At 36.4% G+C, this 19,486-nt stretch overlaps 3 protein-coding genes across 7 annotated transcripts in view; all 3 read left to right on the top strand.

Moving 5' to 3' along the window:
- Positions 1-2,742, top strand: part of LOC107037856 — a 3,632-nt gene extending 890 nt beyond the window's left edge. Inside the window, exons 3-5 of the mRNA XM_015256631.1 lie at positions 137-222; positions 2,281-2,395; positions 2,454-2,742. Of these exons, the coding sequence (XP_015112117.1) occupies positions 137-222; positions 2,281-2,395; positions 2,454-2,602 (350 nt within the window). The 3' untranslated portion in view covers positions 2,603-2,742. The remainder of the gene's footprint in view (positions 1-136; positions 223-2,280; positions 2,396-2,453) is intronic.
- A 4,115-nt stretch (positions 2,743-6,857) lies between these two features.
- On the top strand, positions 6,858-10,721 carry LOC107037814 (glutathione S-transferase 1). 4 transcript variants are annotated; one of them, XM_015256572.1, is made up of 6 exons: positions 6,858-6,889; positions 8,266-8,448; positions 8,733-8,791; positions 8,873-9,014; positions 10,155-10,322; positions 10,400-10,721. In XM_015256572.1, the coding sequence occupies exons 2-6, from the start codon at positions 8,305-8,307 to the stop codon at positions 10,544-10,546; spliced, it is 660 nt and encodes a 219-aa protein (XP_015112058.1). In that variant the 5' UTR covers positions 6,858-6,889; positions 8,266-8,304; the 3' UTR covers positions 10,547-10,721. The 4 variants fall into 4 exon arrangements, with proteins under 4 accessions (XP_015112058.1, XP_015112060.1, XP_015112059.1 ...); XM_015256574.1 differs by having other exon boundaries at positions 6,860-6,889; positions 8,300-8,448; XM_015256573.1 differs by having other exon boundaries at positions 6,861-6,889; positions 8,215-8,448.
- A 3,499-nt stretch (positions 10,722-14,220) lies between these two features.
- On the top strand, positions 14,221-18,098 carry LOC107037859. 2 transcript variants are annotated; one of them, XM_015256635.1, is made up of 5 exons: positions 14,221-14,336; positions 14,406-14,493; positions 17,038-17,123; positions 17,262-17,376; positions 17,865-18,096. In XM_015256635.1, the coding sequence occupies exons 1-5, from the start codon at positions 14,265-14,267 to the stop codon at positions 17,963-17,965; spliced, it is 462 nt and encodes a 153-aa protein (XP_015112121.1). In that variant the 5' UTR covers positions 14,221-14,264; the 3' UTR covers positions 17,966-18,096. The 2 variants fall into 2 exon arrangements, with proteins under 2 accessions (XP_015112121.1, XP_015112122.1); XM_015256636.1 differs by lacking the exons at positions 14,221-14,336; positions 14,406-14,493 and adding exons at positions 14,951-15,029; positions 15,263-15,325 and having other exon boundaries at positions 17,865-18,098.
- The last annotated feature ends 1,388 nt before the right edge of the window (positions 18,099-19,486 follow it).

Below are 19,486 nucleotides of genomic sequence, written 5' to 3'. Positions count from 1 at the left end.
GGGGGGGGGGGGGGGCAGCGCTAGAGTGTCCGAGAAGAGGATTAGGAGAAAAAAAGCAACTAATGGACGTGCAATTAGCGAGAGAGATTCTACTGTATCAGAATTAATTCCTATCAATTTCGGTGCAATTTTACAGGAGATAGAGCACTCATCCTGAGTACGGAACCGGACAATGGAAGACTGAAGGATTACTCGTTCTGTTTGTACACTGGCATTGGATATGTGAGTTCAAGATTCTTCATTTAAATTGAAGGGGTCATTCAATTTCATGACAATAATCCGATCGAATTCTTTATCGTCAATTTGAATTCTTTGAAAATTACTCTGTGAATATAGTAGCCGAGCACCATACCGGAAAAACTTGAAAATTTGATTTATTTTAATAGAATTTCTTCGATGTGAGATTTCTTTTTTTGCATTGAACATAGTGATTTTCTACGAACAGAACAGTATGAAATGCAGGCGTGATGAAAAATAATGTTGCATTTTGGAACATTTTGTATTTCTTTGTTTCATATTATACGCTCTCGTCTCGTTCCTCTGGCCTCTCGCGACATCTCTCTATATTATAAAAATCCAAATCGACTTCTGGTGATGAAAATTTAGTACACGAAATTAAAACTCCAAAGTTAAGGACCACGAGGGTTAGAATAAGGATCACGAGGGTCAAAATAAGCGTCACGAGGGTTAGATTAAGGGTCACAAGTGTCACAACGTTAAGAGTCACAAGGGTCAGATTAAGGGTCCAAATAAGGGTAACAAGGTTCAGATTACGAGTCTAAATAAGGGTTACAAGGATCAGATTAAGGTTCACAAGGGTCAGAGTAAAGGGTTTAAACCCGTGACCCTTATGGTCACGGGTCAAAAATCAAGGGTCAGAAACTAAGGGTCACCATGGGCAAAATAAGGGTCACGAGGATTATAATGCGGGTACGATTGAGGATCCCGATAAGGTCACAAGGGTCAGATTGAGGATCACAAAGGCCAGATTAAGGGTCCTAATAAGGGTCAAGGGGGTCAAATAAGGGTCTCTATATCTCTCTATATTGTAAAAATCCAAATCATCAGAATAAGGGTCACGGGGGTCAGAATAAGGATCATGGGGGTGTGACATGGGGATCATATGGGTTCATATGCCCTAGTGGAAAAACATAAGGTGGAGGTGTAACATGCCTGATCAGAATTTCGGATCGGACTTGATCAGTTTCTGATCGAGACCTGAACAGAATTTCCACTCGGGTATGAGTCAATTTGAGAGTGAAATTCGTAAGTGTCCTGGCAGCTCAGATGGTAAGAGCACCCGACTGCCCTTTTTTTAACAATAAAGCAACTCCTAAAAAATTTTGTTTTTGGGCACATTAAATAAAAACGAAATTACATAGTGTTCGTATCTGACGATACGTCCAATTAATTATCATTAATAAATAGTTTGGTCACATAAAATTTATAGAATTATCTACAATGATATTGTTTAAACTTGAGAGCCGCTAATTGGCCATTAGTTTATATACAAAATGTATTATTATACGCCAAATTTTTTTAGACTAGTTTTTATAAATGCATATATTGGATTATGTGTAGGAATACTCAATAAAAACACATTAGTTTTATTCTTCAAAGTAAAACTCTTTAATGATCGCACGCAGAAGGTATATCTTTCTCCAACGAAGTCTCTAGGACGACTAACTAAAAGTCATGAGAGTTTTCACTCTCTGGACCCATTTGACAAAAGGCCCTTGTTTCAATTTTCTTCAGCCTCTCCTTTGTGACTCACCATGAGGACTGTTTTTCTTCACGTCTCTATTTTCTAAGAAAAGCCATAAATGTCACCCTGAGTGTTTGGGTGGAAAAGAGAAAATGTTTAACTAAACTAAGAAATTAATTTTTGTATTCAGGCATGAATTCCAACAGTATATATGTAAATAATTCTATTGACTGAATAAAAACATTGTTAATTGAAAAAAAAAAATTAAGAGTACCCGACGCGACATTGGGACGTCCCGGGTTCGATTCCCGACTAGGAAGTTACAAATTTTTTCTCTCAAAAAAATTAAATTTAATTAATGCCTAATGATGGTAGGCGGAGAAAGCCTAGTGGAAAAACATAAGGTGGAGGCGTAACATGCCTGATCAGAGTTTCGGATCGGACTTGATCAGTTTCTGATCGAGACCTGAGCAGAATTTCCGCTCGGGTGGGCGTCATTTGGGGGTTGGCGAGCGGAGCGAGCAGGACGCGTAGCCCCCTAGTCACTAATGACAACTCTTGACTTTTCAACATAGTTTCACGACGGTGCCTTCGACCCGGTATATATCAGGACATTTGTAGAAGACCTTTACCCAGACAAAAGTATTTCGGAACCTATTTATCAATGGAATGTGAAACATATAAAAGAAGGTAGGATTCGAACTCAATCAGTTACTTCTCTCACTGTTTTCATTCGTATTTGCTACAGCTAATGCGCTCCAAGGAGATGATAGAGACAAAACTTACCTTTTCTGGGACCGTGGCAACGATGAAGAATTCCAAAAACTGACAGACCATTTAAGCAACATATCACCTATTTTCGAACAAATCTCGCTGGATTTGGTCGAGCTTAATTAATGTTGTTTCGCACTTGATAAATTATCAAGCTTGTCTTTACTGTTTGTTAATTCTCAAAATTAATTCCTAATTCTGCTGCAGAAACACTTCCACTGGATAAAGTTCTACCAAAATATATTTGAGTGAATAGTGTAACGAAATCGAGTGTTTAATTTATCCTCTTCCCTCTTCCTGATATATTTGTGTTTTTTTTTCGTTATTCGATTTGATAAGAATGTTAGTCTAAAGCCTGAACGAAAATATTAAATATCGCGTGTATTAATAAAAGCAATAAATCCGCCCCTTTCCATAATGCATCGCCGATTCATTAGAATATGTTCGGAATAAAATATTTGATGCAAAAGGTGAAAAGATGAGCACATTGTTGATGTATAACAAATGCAAAAAGTAAATGAAGAAAATATTTGAAGATCGAGTAAATATTATTGTAAAACACCAAAACACCTCCTGTTCCTACCACACAAATATGATGAAACGTGTTGAAAGAAAGAGCTATCATTCCATTTTTCTTTTCTTCTCATCACGAAAATCGAATAAAAAAAATTAGAAAATTTGAGACGACGAAATTCTATAGAAAATATCTCAATAGAATAAGGTGTATGGAAAAATCAAATTCTTTCGACTTTTTCTACAAAATATTTCAGAAGAATCGACCAAAAACTAACAGAAAGTTCAATAGAAATCCAATGGAACTGTCTAGCGCATTCGCTAGTTTTTTCTGTTAAATTTTTTCATTCGTGTATATTTTGAGATGGCAAAAAATGGCTAGCTGGCTAGCTAGCGATTCCTTCGAGCTGGCGGATATCAGTTGCTTCGTCACTCAATAGTTTGGATGTAAACAAGTTGATTTACGAACATTATAAATTTTTCAAATATTTCGGATTATTTAATGATCATTGACGACTATTGCAGACTGTAGTACCGATTTCGCCATATCCAAATGTGCGTTGACACAAGACTTGTGAGGATGAACTCCCAGGGTACACAAGGGTTAATGCTCCTGGAAATAATGTGTTCCATGAAACTGTGAGATCAAAGTTGTAAGGAAAATTGTGAAATCCGAACTGTTTAATTATCCCTGTTTGAGCTCTTTCTACGATTTACAAATATAGTAATGTTAAAATTAAAAGACCATGGGAAAAAATTCGTTTTATTATGAACGAATGTTCGAACGAACTATTTTTGTCTCCATAGAAATAAAAGTTTGAGATTATTATTATTTCCCGACGAATTGTTTTCCACAATTCTGAAGATTTCCTACTTGCTTATCATCCTCATGTGTATCAACGTCGAAGGCCGATATTATTTTGCGAAGTGCAGAAGAAGCATAAAAAATGTAATGGAAATATACTACAAAAAAGTGCGATATCGAGAACTGACGTGTCCAAAAAAAATACACGTGGCACTTGAGATTTAGCTCAACACGTTTTGATCACGGTGAAAAAAAATTAGAATAACAAGTACCATGAAAATAATCCAAAAATTACATTATAAAATGATGATAAAGTCGACTGAAAAATTTTTTTTCGCCATTTGTACTAAATTTATTTTCTTGAACGTATTTTTCGGCAAAATGGAATTCAATAAAATTTCCAGAATTGCAGGGACTATTGATCTTTATCTGCACATTTTCCTCGGAATTTCAATTTTTCCTGATGTTTTTTTCTCTGAATTTAAAAAAAATCTTGGTGCAACTGAGACTACAGGGTTCAAACGTAGGAAAGGTTATCCTTTTCCGTCAGAATGTATCAATTAGTAATTTATTTATTTCATTTTCACTGCACTAAAACCCCAGAAAAAAATGGAAAAAAATTGCCATTTCATTTTGAAGTGTCTAAAAGCTATTAATGAAAATATCCGCCAAAAATATCCTAAGTAGTGGGATTTTCAAATTTTTATTCTATTTCCCGCTTTTTAAAACTTTTTTTCTTTTTTTTTAATTAAAAAAAAATTTCATTTTTTTTATTTTTTTTTTATTTTTCTTCTAAATTATAACTCCATAAGAGTCAGTGTATAAGGCTCATCACGCACGAAAAAATTTAATAGAAAAACCTACCGAATTTGTTAGAAACTCTATTGAATTTCTATTAAACTTTCTATTAGTTTTTGGCTGATTCTATTGACATGTTCAATAGAAAACATTCAATAGAAAAAGTCAATAGAATTCCATTTTTTTTATATAACTTATTGTTTTCATATATTTTCTATTTGCTCTACTCAAATTTTAATTGAAAAGAAAATGAAACAGCAAAATCCAAGGACCAGAGGAAGGCCCAGAAGGAGACCCAGATGGGGGAAAAGGAGAATGTTATGCTGCATTTCTATCGAATAAAAAAAGAAAAGTGTAATCGGCCGACTAGAAAAGTACACGGAGAGAAATTTTCTAGAAAAATTCTAGTATGAGTAGAGAAAAAAATCACAATCCACCGGTTGTGAAAAATCCTAGTGCTGTTAAGGTAAAATTTCTGGGGTTTTTTCTGAAATTTTCACAGAAATACCGGGAAAAATTCACAGCTTCTCAAATAAAATTTCCATTTCCAGCACTGAAATTTTTCCCTGGCCATCACTTTGCGTATCTGTTACCGTGCTAGCACTAGAATTTTTCTAAAAAATTTCTCCCCGTGTAGTATTCTCATCAGTACTCCCAATAATAAAAAAAATATTGAACAAAATTTAATAAAAACTGTTCTGCGAAAATAAAAGCGCATTTTTCCTAATCGGCATTTTCGGTATTTCTCTCATGGCGGGCCTCTCACAGGCTGATGACTCTGATGATAGCACCGTTAATTGCACCCCAGTCCCTGACAAAATCCTGGACGTGGACGTGGAATGTGCAGATGAACACCTTACTGACGGTAACGCTATTGAATGTCACAAGTGATTGTTACTAATTTTTCGTATTGGTGGCACAGAGCCGGATAATGGGGTACTGAGGGAATATTCATTGTGCTTCTACATTGGTCTCGGATTCGTAAGTTCTCAATACTCATTTACTTTATCAGAATTCATACAGTAGAGGCTTCGTATAAGATACCTCTCTATAAGATACCTCACGCTCCGAGCGCTCGAGGCCTACCCCCACTCTCGGTACTTTGATCGCCTTCCGATCCATATTTATGTTCCGTGGGCTTCTTATAAGATACCTATGGCCCCGGTCATTCTTCAACGGGAAGAAGAGTACACTGAGGAAAAAATTTTCTAATATCTGAAACATATTTTCTTGAGACAAGTAAATTTTCTTCAATTGCTTAATTCTCTCAGGCATATCAACTCACATGACCCGAGAAAGGCCTCATGCTTTAAAATATTCTTGTACTCAAGTATGATTTTGTCGCAAATGAACTTACTTAAATCGCATAGAAGAATCGTCAATCTTCTAGTCTTTATTGTTTTCATGATTTTTTCGTTATGCACTTCCAACAACTTTTCTGAATTCTCAATCTATTGAAAATCGAATTATATGTGACATTCAATTTTCACAATGAGTTTCGAAATTCAAACTTTCATTGCAAAATCATTGATTATTTATCATGAAAAACCCAATTTTTATTAAATTTTCAAGATGAATGAAAAATTTAGTGAACACTTTCATTTGAAATTGAATTCAATCCCACAACATCGAAAATTCAGCGACGCTGTGACTGAAATTCTCAGAAATTTTTAACAGTGTAGATGTTCTTCAATTTGCACTCGCCGTTGAAAATTTGTCTTTGATCTCCGCTAATTACCAACATTTTTAAAAAACAAAAAATAGGCTTGTTGGTAACAATGCCAAGTTTAATCTTGTATTTCGCGGAAGACAATCTACTTTGTCGGGCTGTACTTCTCACAACCGAGGCTGTAGACTAGCAATTGAAAATACGTGAACTGAATGTCGAAAAAAATTGTCTTCATTCAAATATTCACAAATTCATCGAATAGTAAGAAAAATATGAAAGTTATGGAACGCAGTGATGAATAAAGTTGAGTTCTCACTCATTTCAAAATGCAAGCTGATGCAGCCAACTTGAATAGTCTTTCTCACTCGTAATAGGAATCGAGGAATTATTACATAATAAGAAAAGCAAGTAAATACACAAGATAGAAACAATGTCATCCACTTGTGTAATGAATGATGATTAGTGCCTGCGTTCAAAACATTCTTTGCGCCGGCGTATCTCGGGGGGCATTGACCATATGTTTTCGTAAAACCGATCTTCTCCGTTCAGATTTCTCATGAATCTCCCACCACAGTCAACTGCAGTTCGATTAATACTACTGAGCGAACCACTCGTGTTACAAGTTGAGGTGAAAAATGCATTCTCGACTTGTGAAAATTTCTTTTGTGATTTTACTTGAAAAAAAAAATGTATTCACGCATCAACTAATTATTGCTATTATCCGACATATAGCGCGTCATTCTTCTTCAATTGCCATTGACTGATCAACGGAAAAAATTGACTTCTTCGATTGAAGTGTCTAAAAAATTATCGTAGTTTTATAACAACATAATTCCCGAGATTACTGACGAAAAAAAATTATTTTCAAGGGATGAATCATTTTTTTCCACGTTAAATGAAATTGTCCATTATGCGACGTTGCCGGAAACTCGCGAAACGCGTCCCGGCAGTGTAGAGTGACTTCGGCAACGTTGAGGTCAGAATAACACGACGGTAAAACTCCGCGGAGGTGACCAAAGTGGAAATGTCGAGTATGCTGACTAGATAGGACCAATAAAGAGGAATAATTCATAAAAATTTGACTTTTTCAATTGAAGTTTCTAAAAATTTTAGTAGTTTTAGGACCGAGAAAGGGGAGCCTATAAAACCGTAACGGTAGTAGAAAAGAAATGGATAAAAAATAAATAACTAAAATAATTCCCGAGATTCCTGAAGAAACCAAATTATTTCCAACAGATATTAGTATATTTCGTAACGAGTGCAAAAAAGTGTTTTTTGACAAGTGGGAGGTTTATATCACGAGCCGAAGACGAGTGATATAATCCCACGAGCTAAAAAACATTTTTTCACGAGTTACGAACAATATTTTTCATCACAATGTGGCGGAAATTGGACTTTTAGGCACGCGGAGCGTGCCGAAAAGTTCACTTTTCGTCACAGCGTGATGAAAATAATTTTTTCTTCTTAAGGCTAGACCACGGTGAAATTTGATAGTGTCTGGATATTATAGAAACCATTGTGAAAGTTTGTGTGTTGTAGGTGAAAAAAAGTGGGAAAAAAGTCGAATTCTGAGATTTTCCGAAGATTCTAAAAGGTCAAAACGGGTCAAAATCTATCAAAACGTCCAAGTACCTCAATTTTCGACCAATTGGGCTGAAATTTTGGTTACACTAGGACGTTTTTGTAGATTTTCAGCCATTTTGACTTGTTACGACCTGTAGAAACTTTCGAAAATCTCAGAGTTCGATTTTTTCCTCCTTTTTTTTCACCTACAACACAAACTTTCACAATCGTCTCTATAATACCCAGAGCCTTTCAAATATCCGTTATGCGACGTTGCCGGAAACTCGTAAAACGCGCCCGGGTAGTGTAGATTAAATTCGGCAACGCTGAAGTCTGAATGTCGCACTGTCGCGTATGGTGACCTGACTGGGGTTAAATTTTTATTGACAGAAATAGTGGTAACATTAATTCATTATAATTCTACTCATACTCGATATCCAGTTTCTCTCAGATCTGGCAAATTATAATCCTCCAGTAGAGATGCCGCGTCCTATCTTATATTCTACGGAGATCAGCCCGCCTTGCCGGGCTGTACTCCTCACTGCAGAAGCTATTGGCTTGGCATTAGACATACGGGAAATCAATTTAAACAAGAGAGAACAATTCACTGAAGACTTCCAGAAAGTAAAGTGAAATTTTTCAATTGAAATTTTTTAAGTTGGCGAATTGGTGCGTTCCACACCGTGAAGTTGTTTCCACACCCGAAAAATTTCATACACGAGAAAAAAAAGTTTTCGGAGACATGTCACTGATTTCCAGGAACATGTCGCCGATTTCCAGCAAAAAATTTTTTTTGCCGGGGTGAACCTCTCCTTAACTAGAAGGTTGAATTATGTAGGGTGTAGCGCACTAATTGCCAGGGCGGAACACATTATCCGAATGCAATATTTTTAATTTAAATCCTGCAGATCAATCCTCAGCATACTATTCCCGCGCTGGATGACAATGGCGATATCATTTGGGATAGGTAAATTCTCGTACTCATTCAAGGTTATTTATCGTTATTGTGGGCTGGTGCAGTAGTTTTGGAACGTTCTTATTGTTATAGCCATGCGATAATTTGCTATTTGGTTGGAAAATACGGTGAGAATGATTCTCTCTACCCGAAGGATTTGAAGAAGAGAGCGCTCATTGATCAGCGTTTGCACTTTGACAGTGGAATACTCTTTGCAATTTTACGAGGAATAGCTGTGAGTATCAAGGACCTCGCCCCTAATTTAAAAAATTGATGTAATACTTGATGCGCAACGCATTCGCTAAGCACTTCGAGTGAAATTCTATATCGGTATTCCATCTGATTGAAAATTTTATATTTTTCCATTCAACTTTTTTTGATAGATATGAGATAAAAAATATGATATACTGTTAGGAAATTACTATTGAAATTTCAAGTGAAAAAGCCTGAAATTTTTAACAACGACAAAGTTACATGAAATTTCTGTTCATTTCTCCTTTAACGAATCAGTTAATTTCTCGAATATTCAAATAATTTTCGATTTTGAGGTCCATACAGCACTGAAAAACCTTGAAAATTTTGAAAATTCAGGCCATAACTTTTCTGAATTCTCAATCTATTGAAAAATGAATTGCATGTGATGTTCAATTTTTACGATGAGTTTGGAATATCCAGAATTCCCTTGCATAGATGTATCAATTATAATTTACGAAGGATGAATATTCTTCGTTAGACTTCATTCTTTATTTCGCAATAAATAGACTTCTATTCATAATGTCACGGACGAAAAAATTTAATGGAAAAACCTATCGAATTCGTTAGAAAATTCTATTGAATTTCTATTGAACTGTTCTATTAGTTTTTGGCCGATTCTATTGAAATGTTCAATAGAGAATATTCAGTAGAAAAAGTCAATAGAATTCACTTTTTCTATACAACTTATTCTATTGAGATATTTTTTATAGAATTTCCTCGGCTCAAGTTTTTTCGTTTGATTTTCTTGATGAGAAGGAAATAAGAATAGAATGAAAAAACTTAAAAAACTTGAGTCGAGCAAATTCTATAAAAAATATTTGAAAAGAGTAAGTTATATAGAAAAATCGAATTCTGTTGACTTTTTCTATTAAATGTTTCTACTGAACATGTCAATAGAATCAACCAAAAAATAATAGAAAGTTTGATAGAAATTCAATAGAATTTTCTAAAGAATTCGATAGGTTTTTCTATTAAATTTTTTCGTGCGTGAGACCACACTATAGATTCAACCATTTTCAATCATCAAATTTATCAATTGAATTGGGTGGGAAAAATTTGAAAGAAATGATGAATATTCAGCGTCATTACAATTGCATTTTTATTCATTCATTCCACTCAGAGACCTATACTTCGTGACGGCGTAACTTCGATCTCGCCAGAAAAACGACAACTATTGCTAGACGCTTATGATTTCTTGAATAAGTTTTTGGATGGCAAAAAATGGCTAGCAGGCGCTTCCTTCACGCTGGCGGATATCAGTTGTGTTTCCACACTGAGCAGTTTGGATGTAACAATTTGATCCATGAAAATGATAAATTCTTCAAATATTTAGGATTATTTAATGATCATTGACGACTGTTGCAGGCTTTAGTACCTATTTCGCCATATCCAAATGTTGTGCGTTGGCTCAAGACTTGTGAGGATGGACTCCCAGGGTACGCAAGGGTTAATGCTCCTGGAAATAAGGTGTTCCATGAAACTGTGAGATCAAAGTTGCAAGGGAAATTGTGAAATCCGAACTGTTTAATTATCACTGTTTGAGATCTTTCTACAATTTGCAAATATAGTAATGTTAAAATTAAACCAAAGGCAAGGTCATCGGAAAAAATCCGTTTTATTATGAATGAATGTTCGAACAAACTGTTTTTATCTTCATAATAGAAATAAAAGTTTGAGAATATTATTATTTTCTGACGAATTATTTTCTGAAACCTGAAGATTTCCAACTTGGTTATCCTGAAGTTCTCCCGAAGTTTTTTACGCTGAGTTTTTTTCAATTCTTGGTGTAACTGAGACTCAAGTTTTCAAACATTTACACAGTTAGTATTTTATTTATTCATTTCGTTTTCACGAGCACTCGCTCTCGAGTTTTCACAACGAGATCGGCCGCGCGTGCTACGCACGCGCCTGCTCATCTCCTCACGTAGCGGCGCTTCGGTTTAAGTCTTACGCTTACGCTTATTCGAGATTTTCGAGATATTTCGAGATCGATTTCCTGTCTCCTTTTTACGATACGATTTTTGCCCTTCTCTATCCACGTACAAAAATAGCCAATGCATGAACCAGAGCCACCATCGTAGGCAATAACATATGTAATACATTACATGTAGAGAAAAACACTCAAAAGTGTGATTCCTGTTTGATAACAATAATTTTTTTTAAATGTCTGGTTCTTCACTAGTGCAGAAAAATATATTAATCCATCCCACAAAATTTCAACCCGACAACCGTAATTAGATGTCGAGCACGGGATTATTGACCCCGTACGCCATTATTTTTCGCAGCCATCACATTGAGCACATCATTCCCATATCTCCAAATTTTTTCAAAGTTTTTTTTCTCCTCCGGGGGGGGGGGGAAATGAAATATTCAATTGAATCATAACTCCATGACAGCCTGTGTAGAAGGCTTATTGTGTTTATTCATTGCATCGATACTAGTGGAACCGCGCGAGATGGGAGAAACGAGATGAGACGAGAGGAATTACGAGACGAGAGGAGATAGAAATCAGCAGACGAGACGAGACAGGAAAAGTTGATCGAGAGGAACGAGACAAGAGACGAGACCCTCATATTTTCTGGCCCTCATTTTGTGACTTTTATTTTTCTGATTATTTTTCCTGATATTTTTCGACTGTCGTAAGGGGTAGACATTTAAGGGGAAACGGAACCCCTGTGTCTATATGAACTTTTAAAATTGTGTTTTCTCCTGTAATTACTATTTTTTATTCATTAAATTACTTCAACAATCCATGGACACGATGGATGGATTTCGTGTCTAGTTGTTACTTTTGCGACAATCGAGTCGATAAAGTAGTTTCATAGATAGAAATTAATAATTGTAGGAGAAANCCTGCTCCCGATCAAATTAGGGTCTTTTTTTTATCGTTATTTTACATCGCTTCGACCCGGTTAGGGTATACTNTAATTTTGATATAGACAAAGGGGTTCCGTCTCCCCTTAAAGGGTCAAGTGTCTCATGGAACTAACTTTCAAAGGTTCAAATATCTTGTTTGAAGGGTCAGGCAATATAAGGGAGAGATGTTTCTAAGATCAAATGTTTTGAAGGTCAGACGTACAAAGGGTCAAATATCTTAAATATCAGACTTCTTAAGGGTCAGATCATCACAATGGTCAGCTGTTTCAAGGCTCAAAAGTCTTAAGCATCATAAATCATAAGAGTCAAATGGAAAGAAAAAGATGCGTGGAGGGGGAAAACGATAGTGGGAGGGCAAGGGGTAGGGGGATGCTGGATAAATTCACCCCTACTATCACAAGTCTACACAGAAATATTCGATAAAAATGACCTATCTTTTCTGTAATTCCGGAGCGAAATGTGGTTGTAGGAAATTTTACGCAACTGTTACGCAACTTTTCCAGAGCGTTTCCTAATTTTTATCTGAATCTCCTGCGAAAAATTACGATCCCGCTACTTAAATTTTTCTGAGTCGATTTCGTAATCGGTGAGCGGATTGTGAGTCCCGTAATTTTTACTGAACATTTCTCTCGGTGTATCTAGAAATTGTTTATTGCCAGCAATAGTGGAGGAATATTTGCAGGCGATACATGCAAAAGTAGGTCATATTTACAATACGAGATTCACAATGTAAGATTAGCGCGGTAATCTAGTGGTTAGTGCGTAGGTTTAGTAATCGTAGGATCCCGGGTTCGAAACCAGTCGTTTGTGTCGATAACAAAATCGACTTTTTCTGCAATGAGTGCGTTGCGGAGTGACCAATAAGGTCACAAATGATCGTAAAAATTTGTTCTGAAAATTTAATCATCAATTTTTGTTAATGAATATTAGTAATGAAACTGGACGCGTTCCTCCAATCCGGATCCATGGGGCTTGATGAAATTTTACGCAACTGTTACGCAACTTTTCCAGAGCATTTCCTAATTTTTATCTGAATCTCCTGCGAAAAATTACGATCCCGCTACTTAAATTTTTCTGAGTCGATTTCGTAATCGGTGAGCGGATTGTGAGTCCCGTAATTTTTACTGAACATTTCTCTCGGTGTATCTAGAAATTGTTTATTGCCAGCAATAGTGGAGGAATATTTGCAGGCGATACATGCAAAAGTAGGTCATATTTACAATACGAGATTCACAATGTAAGATTAGCGCGGTAATCTAGTGGTTAGTGCGTAGGTTTAGTAATCGTAGGATCCCGGGTTCGAAACCAGTCGTTTGTGTCGATAACAAAATCGACTTTTTCTGCAATGAGTGCGTTGCGGAGTGACCAATAAGGTCACAAATGATCGTAAAAATTTGTTCTGAAAATTTAATCATCAATTTTTGTTAACGAATATTAGTAATGAAACTGGATGCGTTCCTCCAATCCGGATCCATGGGGCTTGATGAGGTTTGGGTCCATCAGGCCTGATAAAATGGGTCCATATCTAAAAATTCCATTTAAAAATAACTCCGTCAAAACAACCTCCAAAATAACACGTGGCGGATAGGGCGGAGTTGTTTTGACGGCAGTTTTTTAGACCTGCTCCCGATCAAATTAGGGTCTTTTTTTTATCGTTATTTTACATCGCTTCGACCCGGTTAGGGTATACTGTGGTGATGATCAAGACTTTAAATGGTTAGATCGCACCATTCTACCCGGCCGGGATTTGAACTCGGAACCTTTCGCATGTGAGGCAACGAACTTATTCACTGCGCCAAGCCACCGGGCAAAAAATTAGGATCTAAAACGGCGTTACACATTTGATCAGGACCTGATCAATTCACATCATCACAGTCATTCCGGAACGCTCCGGAAAAATTCCGTGACAGCTCCGTAAAATTTCCTACAACCACATTTCGCTCCGGAATTACGGAAAAGATACGAAATTTTTATTGAATATTTCTCTCCGTGCATGCGCCAAACTGTATCAGCGCCCAAAAATCGTCACCAAAAAGTAACGACCGCCTAAAAAGAGTGGACTATACTATAGAAACTACTCCTAAAAATTACTCATTTAATTAATTCCACATTCTTTACGTGTTCAATTAACACTATCTGGAGACTTTCTAATGAACTTGTAATTCCTTGAATCAAAGGTGAAAGGGCATAAGTACGGAGTTCTCTCAGTGTTTACACGTGTTTCATAGTATGTGGTATTTCGTCATTCGCAGCAGCAATCGTAAAAAAACGCCGTAGATAGTATTTGAAATGGGTATGAAATACGGCACTGTTCGCGGTTATGTGCGAAGCCTGCTAAATCGTGGAATTGTATATGGCAAGAGCAAAATATCTGTTTACTATGGATAAATTTGTACTTGTCCTCTGGGGATTTTTATTGCTATCGGTAAGCCAGACTATTATCGGTCAATCCCTTTCAGAGTTGAAAATATTTTTCTTACATCTTCGTGTTTAGGCTCCTATCTTGACTGATAGTAGTTGCGCCCCAACCCCTTCCATACTCAAGGAAACCGTCGAGCGATGCGAAAAGTCTCTGAGTGAAGGTAATCTTGAAGCTAATCCTAGCCTTCTCAATTAATCGATAATTCTTTTCATCTGCATTGTGTTAATTAAAGGGCTGTTGGATAAATGATTACGACGCTGAGTAAATTGTCATAGTGGGACGTTTCGCTTAATTATCTTAGCTTCATCGGACTCGGGAAGAAACGATGCAAACAATGTTGCAAATAAATAAACAGCGCCAAACGTCAGCTGTCACGACATAACCATTAAAATTAATGAGGTCAATAGTGAAAATGGAGATTTAAATAAAACAGAGTGTATAGGGTACACTGCCCAGTAGATGGACGTTTGCTTTTTTTTAGCAATTGAAAAAAAAATTGATCGAAAAAAAATCGTCACTCAGGGGTTAAGAATCGCAACAGTTAGTGATAATTCAAAGCAACAATTCACATTTCAGTATTTTTTTGCGTAATTTCCTATCCAAAAGTAGCTTGTCCATCTATAGGGCAGTGCCCATCTACTGGCTAGCTTACCCTACAGTAAAAAATTCACGGGGTTCGAGCTTATGGCGTGCGCAGTGAATAGTATATTTCGTCATTAGGCCGAAAAAAACTTTTCTGGCGAATATGAGGTTTGCAGCACGAGCCGAAGGCTCCGCTTCATAACAAAAACTATTGTTCGTCATACGGCCAAAAAAAACTTTTCTGACAAATATGATTGCAGCCCTTGCCTTCGGCTCGTGCTGCAAACCTCATATTCGCCAGAAAAGTTTTTTTCGGCCTAATGACGAAATATTCTATTTGGTGTTAGAATCAATGAATTTTCGGGGTGAAATTCACATCGAGCCCTTCGTTAAAACTGAAAGCGGTGTTGGTAATTTTATTGACAGCACGGAGAGAAATGTTCAGTAAAAATTGCGGAACTCACAGTTCGGTCAACGATTACGGAATCGATTCGGAAAATTTAAGCGACGGTATCGTAATGTTTCAAGGGCAACTTAGATAAAAATTACGGGACGCACGGAAAAAGTATGCGACGTTTCCGTGAAATTTCCTACAACCATATTTCGCGCCGGAACTACGGAAAAGATACGTAATTTTTGACGTGAATACGTCTATGGTTTCAGTAGGGAGGGTTATTTTGGGAAACGGTCCTTATGTGCAGCGCCATCTATCGGAATTCTAGAAAATTCTAGGGATTTCGAGGTAACACGCACGAAAAAATTTAATAGAAAAACCTATCGAATTCGTTAGAAAATTCTATTGAATTTCTATTAGTTTTTGGCTGATTCTATTGACATGTTCAATAGAAAACATTCAATAGAAAAAGTCAACAGAATTCGATTTTTCTATATAACTTATTCTTTTCGTATATTTTCTACAGAATTTGCTCGACTCAAATTTTTTTTCATTCTATTTTTCTTTTCTTCTCATCAAAAAAATCAAACGAAAAAAATTAGAAAATTTGAGCCGAGGAAATTCTATGGAAAATATCTCAATAGAATAAGTTGTATAGAAAAATTGAATTCTATTGACTTTTTCTACTGAATATTTTCTATTGAACATTTCAATATAATCGGCCAAAAACTAATAGAACAGTTCAATAGAAATTCAATAGAATTTTATAACAAATTCGATAGGTTTTTCTATTTAATTTTTTCGTCTGTGAATTGGAGAAGTTTCTTGAAATTTAGAAAAAATTCAAGGAGCTTCTAGAAATTTCAAGAAATTCAGGGAGTTTCTAGAAAATTCGAGGGAATGCAAGGAGTTTCTAGGGAATTCGAGGAAGGAAAGACCATGGACGTATCCACGTACAATTACAGCGGTGTCAAAGATACAGCTACCTGCAATTTTTATTGAATATTTTTCTTCGTGAGCGTGAAAAATTAAAACATGTCCATTTTACACTACTCAGTGCCAACTGCATTGAGACAGTGTTATCATTCACTCCGTGCAGTGTTTTTTGGTACAGCTTCTCAGTTTTAGCGTCAACACCGAAGTTATTATTCACATCAAATTTTTAACCCGTCAGTACTCGCGCTATATGATTTGCTCTTACAAAAATTTTCAGGGTGTAGGGAACATGGTAAAAAAATTGAGATTTGGGACTGAAACTTTTTGATTGTCTCGAGCAACTATCCCTTTTTGTTCTGGGGGCAATAGAAACCGTCTAGCATGTTTCAATAAATTATTTCTCTATATTATAAAAATCCAAATCGACTTCTGGTGATAAAAATTTGGTACTAAAAATTACGACTTCAAAATTAAGGGTCACGAGGGTCAAAATAAGGGTCATGAGGGTGAAAATAATGGTCGTGAGGGTCACAATAAGGGTCGTAAGGGTCACGAGGTTGAGAATCAGGGTCATGAGGGTAAAAATCAGGGTCACAACGGTCAGAATAAGAGTCATGAGGGTCAGAATAAGGGTGACGACGATCGGTTTAAGGGTCACAGGAATCAGATTAAGGGTCACAAGGGTCAGATTAATGGTCACAAGGGTCTGAATAAGGGTCATGAGGGCCAGAATAAGGGCCGCACGGGTCAGAATAATAATAAATTTTGACTAATTTCAACGCAATTTTGCAGAGGATAGAGCATTAATCCGGGGTACAGAGCCGGACGGTGGAAAACTGAAGGATTTCTCGTTATGCTTGTACACTGGTTATGGATACGTAAGTTCGAATTGTTTATTTACTTTCTGAGAATCGGAGCATTGAAAAAAAAGAATAACCCATTCCAAAATTTTCTTCGATTTCCACATTAAAATCTGCTCTTATGTAAGAATATTCAATCCTAATTTTTCAATTTAGTTTAAGAACGGAGCTTTCGACCTGGAGTACATAAAAAAATTTTTGGAAGATAGCACTCCGGATAAAGTTCTCGCAAAACGTGTTTACGAAGAGAGTGAGGAACATCTCAAAGGAGGTGAGGCTATCGAACAGTGATGCCGCGAGACACTTTACGAGGCAAAACTTTGGAGAGATGATTTCGCTCTCAATGAACAGGAAAATCGCTGCTCTCGTCTCATTCTCGAAATACGCAGTGTCGCCTCCTCTCGTGATGATGACTCCGAGTCAATTTATCTCATTTCGGCCTCAAGTTTTTCGTGTTTTTTAATGTAAAATTTCGGTTTTTGTCTCGGCTTGTCTCGTCTCGGTTTTCTACATATAAAAAACTCGAAAAACTGAAAACCGAGATGAGATAAATTGACTCGGAGTCATCACGAGACGAGTTGATACTGCACTTCAAGACTGAGACGAGACCAAAATTTTCCGTGTTCATCGAGGCCGAGACAATCTCTCCAAAGTATTGTCTCGTGATGTCTCGTGAAATGTCTCGCGGCATCACTACTATCGAATAATTGTAAGTTAGTAACTTGGTTGATTAATTTGCTCTACTTGGATTTCCTACAGCTAATGCCCTGCAAGGAGCTGATGAGGAAAAAACTTACAGTTTCTGGCTTCGTAACTTCGACCAAGAGTCCCGGAATCTGCGGGAACAATTATGGTGTTAATTCCGGATGAGAATCATTTAATATTCCGATGAGAATGATTTAAATAGTTATATTTAGATGCTAATAAAGAAAATCTCTATATTATATAAATCGAAATCGTCAGAATCAGGGGCAGGGTTGTGGTCGGAATTTGGGTCAGGATAATTGTAATTTTTAATTATTTCTAGTGAAATTTTAATTATAACTTTTTAGCGAAATACAAAATATATCGGGGTCATGTGGGGATTCTAGGAGGGTCACGGGCGGTGACATAGTTTATTCAACACATACACATCGGGGAGTGACACACATTTCGGATTTTACGTAAGTATGAAAACACATGAGCCTATACTTAGACCATAGAAAACCAATTCGTAATGGTTATTGCACACATTTTTTCAAAAATTTTGAAAAAAAAGCCTCTGTAGCTAAAAAATCGGAGGCCCTGGACTATTTTCAATATTTTAAGCAACTACGGGAAAAAAGAACAATAAACAATTATTTTTTTGCACTAATGATTCGTTATTAGACGTATATAATCGATCTTAAAAATATGAGAAATCTCATCCCAAAAGGTCCTACCCCGCGCCTTTTAAAACTCATAGTAGTCTCCGCTGAAGGGGAAACGGAACCCCTGTGTCTATATGAACTTTTACAATTGTGTTTTCTCTTGTAATTACTATTTTTTATTCATTAAATTACTTCATTGGCTCAAGAATGCGACAATCGAGTCGATAATGTAGTTTCATAGATAGAGATTAATAATTGTAGGAGAAAACAGTTCATTTCGTTTAGTTGAATGTATGAAATGTACGTTGTTCCTTATTTTATTGAATAATTTGGTATTTTATCGAATGAATGAAATAAAAATGATTCTTATGGCTTCACCTTGATGGTTTCATCCCTATATTCACTCCCTTTGTAACTCTCATGCTCGAGCCTTCTTGCATGAGAGGTTCGATGCCGAGTGAAACCGAATTTTTCAACCTGATGGCCCGGGGAGCGGAAGGTTGATAATAGAGTAACCGCTTGTACCGGCATGGGTTTCCTGTGGTTTCCTATGCTAGTCCTGTGTTCTATAGAAGTGCGAATGCGGTACAGTGTAAAATCCACGGCCGCACGCGTAGGGTTGGATAGTAGTGCCGAGTGGAACCCGGGGGGCATTGAAAAAAACACAAAGGCCACTAGGATCTCAACGGTTAAAATTTGAGCCAGGATAAGGGTTAGCATTATGATCGAAATGGGGGTCAGCATAATTATAATTTTTAAGTAATTATAATTCTGGACTGAATATTAATTGATTAAATATTAATTGGTAAATATTGACATTTAGTATAGATATTGACAGATAGTCCAGACAGGGGTATTGCTGTCAAAAATTATATTCTAGTTTATTCTTAAATATTTTATAATTTTGTTTAATGCTACTCTTCATAGCAGAATGTATAGGGGAGGGTTAAGATTTCTTCGGATGTTCATAACTCAGAAATAAATTCATTACAATGAGGAAGAATTCTGCTTTACAAGAGAAAGAAGTGATCC

The sequence above is a fragment of the Diachasma alloeum genome, unplaced genomic scaffold (assembly GCF_001412515.2).
Source record: "Diachasma alloeum isolate Michigan unplaced genomic scaffold, Dall2.0 Dall_scaffold_00271, whole genome shotgun sequence".
NCBI lineage: Eukaryota > Metazoa > Arthropoda > Insecta > Hymenoptera > Braconidae > Diachasma > Diachasma alloeum.
Note: the sequence above shows the minus strand (reverse complement) of the source record. Positions and strands in the feature narration are given on the sequence as shown.

Coding starts and splice junctions, on each gene's coding strand:
- LOC107037814 (XM_015256571.1), top strand. CDS start 6,897: ATGCATTCTCGACTTGTGAAAATTTCTTTTGTGATTTTACTTGAAAAA. Junction 8,792..8,872: donor GGCGATATCATTTGGGATAG/GTAAATTCTCGT, acceptor TTATTGTTATAG/CCATGCGATAATTTGCTATT. Junction 10,323..10,399: donor CCACACTGAGCAGTTTGGAT/GTAACAATTTGA, acceptor CGACTGTTGCAG/GCTTTAGTACCTATTTCGCC.
- LOC107037859 (XM_015256635.1), top strand. CDS start 14,265: ATGGCAAGAGCAAAATATCTGTTTACTATGGATAAATTTGTACTTGTC. Junction 17,124..17,261: donor TGTACACTGGTTATGGATAC/GTAAGTTCGAAT, acceptor TTTTCAATTTAG/TTTAAGAACGGAGCTTTCGA. Junction 17,377..17,864: donor TGAGGAACATCTCAAAGGAG/GTGAGGCTATCG, acceptor GATTTCCTACAG/CTAATGCCCTGCAAGGAGCT.